Consider the following 2,706-nt stretch of genomic DNA (forward strand, 5'->3'; position numbering starts at 1 on the left):
TGCTAAAATTGTTGCAGTTAAAACGCTCGTAGTCGTAGTTTCTTGACCCTTTCAGCTGGCTCACGGCGGCTGTTCGAGTCTTTACTGAAACTCATTTCATATTACCGTGAATAAAGGGGAATGCTCCAAGTAAGCTGTTGCTATGAACCTTTAAGCATAGGATAATGAATCGTGTGGATGGGCGATAACTGCTTGCTAGCAGGATTGAACTGACCGCAATCTCTTGGCGGTCAGCACTCCTGTAAGATTCAGTCAGTCACGCTGATGCGAGACTCGAATTCGCGATCTCGGGATTATGAGACCCACGCGCTAACCAACTTCAGACAAAACACAGACGGTGAGTCATCAACTTTTTTCTATAGGAATGGATTTTTTTACCATCCAAAAGTGGAGAAACATTCATTCGGATTAAAAATGTCAAAATAACCCCCGAGTTCGGAGGAGATCCATCACCGCTTGTGCATTTTCTGCCAAGTGTGAACTGGAATCCACGCTAACGTCGGCGTCCAGTGGGGCCTCGTATGGACCAGTAACTCCAGTGAAGTTTGGAATTTTGCCATCTCGGGCTCGTTTGTAGAAGAGTTTGACGTCGCGGGTCTCACACACCTCTAGGGGAGTGGACAGGTAAACCTCGATGTAGGCGCCCCGCTCGGAGATCAATCTACGATTGAACGCACGATCTTGCGAGTAAGGAGCAATGTTTGCAACAAGGCAGATGCCCCCGTGCTTCACGATCTCGGAAGCGACGTAGCCTATGCGTCTAACGTTGTCTGACCTGTCCTCGCGAGAGAATCCCAGCCCTTTGGACAGGTGTTGTCGAATGATATCAGCGTCCAGCACGGTAATCGGCCTACTTGACGCCTCTTGCATTTGTGCTTGCAGATAGAGAGCCATTGTGGACTTTCCAGAGCATGGAAGACCGGTGATATAGACGCAGAATCCCCGGTTGTTGTAAGTCTGCCTCAATGTCTTAAGCACCTCAGGGAAGGAAAACCATGCTGGGACAGCGGCACCTGATGCGAGCATTTCCCGTAGCTTGGTGCCAGATATATGGTATCGGGGAGCATCTTGAGGCGCTTGGTCCTCTTGTAAGTACCCTAGCTCCTTCCCGCAGTAGACAACGTTCTTTGCGAAGTACGGTCGAATACCGGCTTCTGCTGCGACGCCAGCAAGGAGCTCTTGTGCCTCATATGGGCCATAGAATGACTCACCCAAGCTGTTTCGTGTTGATGGACCAGCGTGGTCCCGCCCCACGACGAAAAAGGTGCATCCATAGTTCTTGCGTATCAAGGCATGCCACACTGCTTCCCTCGGACCAGCCATCCTCATAGCCAATGGCAATAACACCAACTCTACCTCGATGTCAGGAGGGAATTCCGAGAGGACAGCCTCGTAGCACTTCACACGGGTCACAAGCGGGATATCTCCCGATTGTGTGGGGCCGGACGTTGGGGAGAGTAGTAAGCGTTTGCAGCCTGTTTCCTTCACTGCCGCCAGCATTAGTTCAAAATGGGACCGGTGAATGGGATTTCTTGTCTGGAAGCCGACTGTGCCTCTACGGCCAGAACCTGCCACCTCTGCCGGACTTCGTCGGTATTTCAAGAAGTCGAAATGAAAGTGGGCACCAACCGCACCTTCAAGACGTCCGGTGACGTACACGCAATGCTTGAAGCGCGACATGTACTCAACATATGGGTGCTTGGGATCCGTTGTGCCGAGAACGCTTTCCATCTCTCGACGAAGGTCAGGTTCAAAAACCTCAGCTACGTCAATAGTTGCCAGGATGGCATTAGTTTGATTGCGAAGGTTAATGACTCCTCTGGTGTCCAGCGCCATCCGCGGCACTGCTAGTACAATGGGGATGGGCCAGACTTCTCCCGTGGTCAATCTCATTTTGTCAACGCATGAGAAGTAGTCGGCCTCGCCCAAATACGTGGTCAGCGGAGAAAATGCTCCATTCAAAAGCATTTCAAGGTCGCAAATTTCGCGATCATTCAAAGTCACGTCAAAAACCATTTATAATAGAAAGCTAATTTTCAAAAAGACTGCACCCCACATTGCTTGCTCCGTGCCTTAGCTGACGCTGCAGGTCTCTTCTGCCAAGATGGAGTCGTCGCATAAGATGAGGGGGAAAACTCCCCAGACGCTGGGGTCGCGTTGGGCGCTTCGGAAACAGCCTCATTCCTATCCTCTTTTGCAGCATCTGCGGCCCTCTGATGAATCCAATCAGGGCGTTCCTCCGCCGGACACTGATCGCACTCCTCAAGATAACCACAGATGCGGCATTTCCAATGCTGGTCAGCCACTTCTGTCTCGCGAAGACCCACCCACCAGTCGAATAACCCATCCAACGATGTGTGGTAGGTTTGGTAGCACACTGGAATGCGACTTCGGCTAAATTCAGTTCCCTCCACTTCATAGGAGATCTGCACCTCGTCACAAAGCCGAGGCAAATTCCTGAATGACCTCTGCCAAATATCTAGCAACTGGGAGAGGTTTCCGAAGGGGCGCAGCCCCTCAGCCTGGAAAGGAATGTTGGCATGGCACTTGTAGGCCTTGAGCAATAGCTGCCAATCTAACTCGCCGAACTGTAACTGGGTCACCATCCAATGGTATCTGTTCACAGAGCACTGAATACCCACATCTTCAGTTGCATCCCCGACGATACCTTCTGGGCCGCGGACGGCTCTGTCGGCTTTTGTCGCG

General features: G+C 51.4%; 2 protein-coding genes across 2 annotated transcripts; both read right to left on the reverse strand.

The window, feature by feature from the left end:
• Positions 1 to 417: 417 nt before the first annotated feature.
• On the reverse strand, positions 418 to 2,016 carry KVP18_000115 (uncharacterized protein; the record flags this gene model as incomplete). The annotated part of the gene is made up of 1 exon (XM_067950518.1): positions 418 to 2,016. The coding sequence occupies one exon, from the start codon at positions 2,014 to 2,016 to the stop codon at positions 418 to 420; it is 1,599 nt and encodes a 532-aa protein (XP_067809617.1).
• Positions 2,017 to 2,036: 20 nt separating this feature from the next.
• Positions 2,037 to 2,606, reverse strand: KVP18_000114 (uncharacterized protein; the record flags this gene model as incomplete). Its single annotated transcript, XM_067950515.1, has 1 exon — positions 2,037 to 2,606. The coding sequence occupies one exon, from the start codon at positions 2,604 to 2,606 to the stop codon at positions 2,037 to 2,039; it is 570 nt and encodes a 189-aa protein (XP_067809616.1).
• Positions 2,607 to 2,706: the final 100 nt, after the last annotated feature.

Source organism: the organism of the source record quoted next, assembly GCF_019968955.1.
Source record: "MAG: Porospora cf. gigantea A chromosome Unknown PgA_NODE_3335_length_2706_cov_1926.25, whole genome shotgun sequence".
NCBI lineage: Eukaryota > Apicomplexa > Conoidasida > Eugregarinorida > Porosporidae > Porospora > Porospora cf. gigantea A.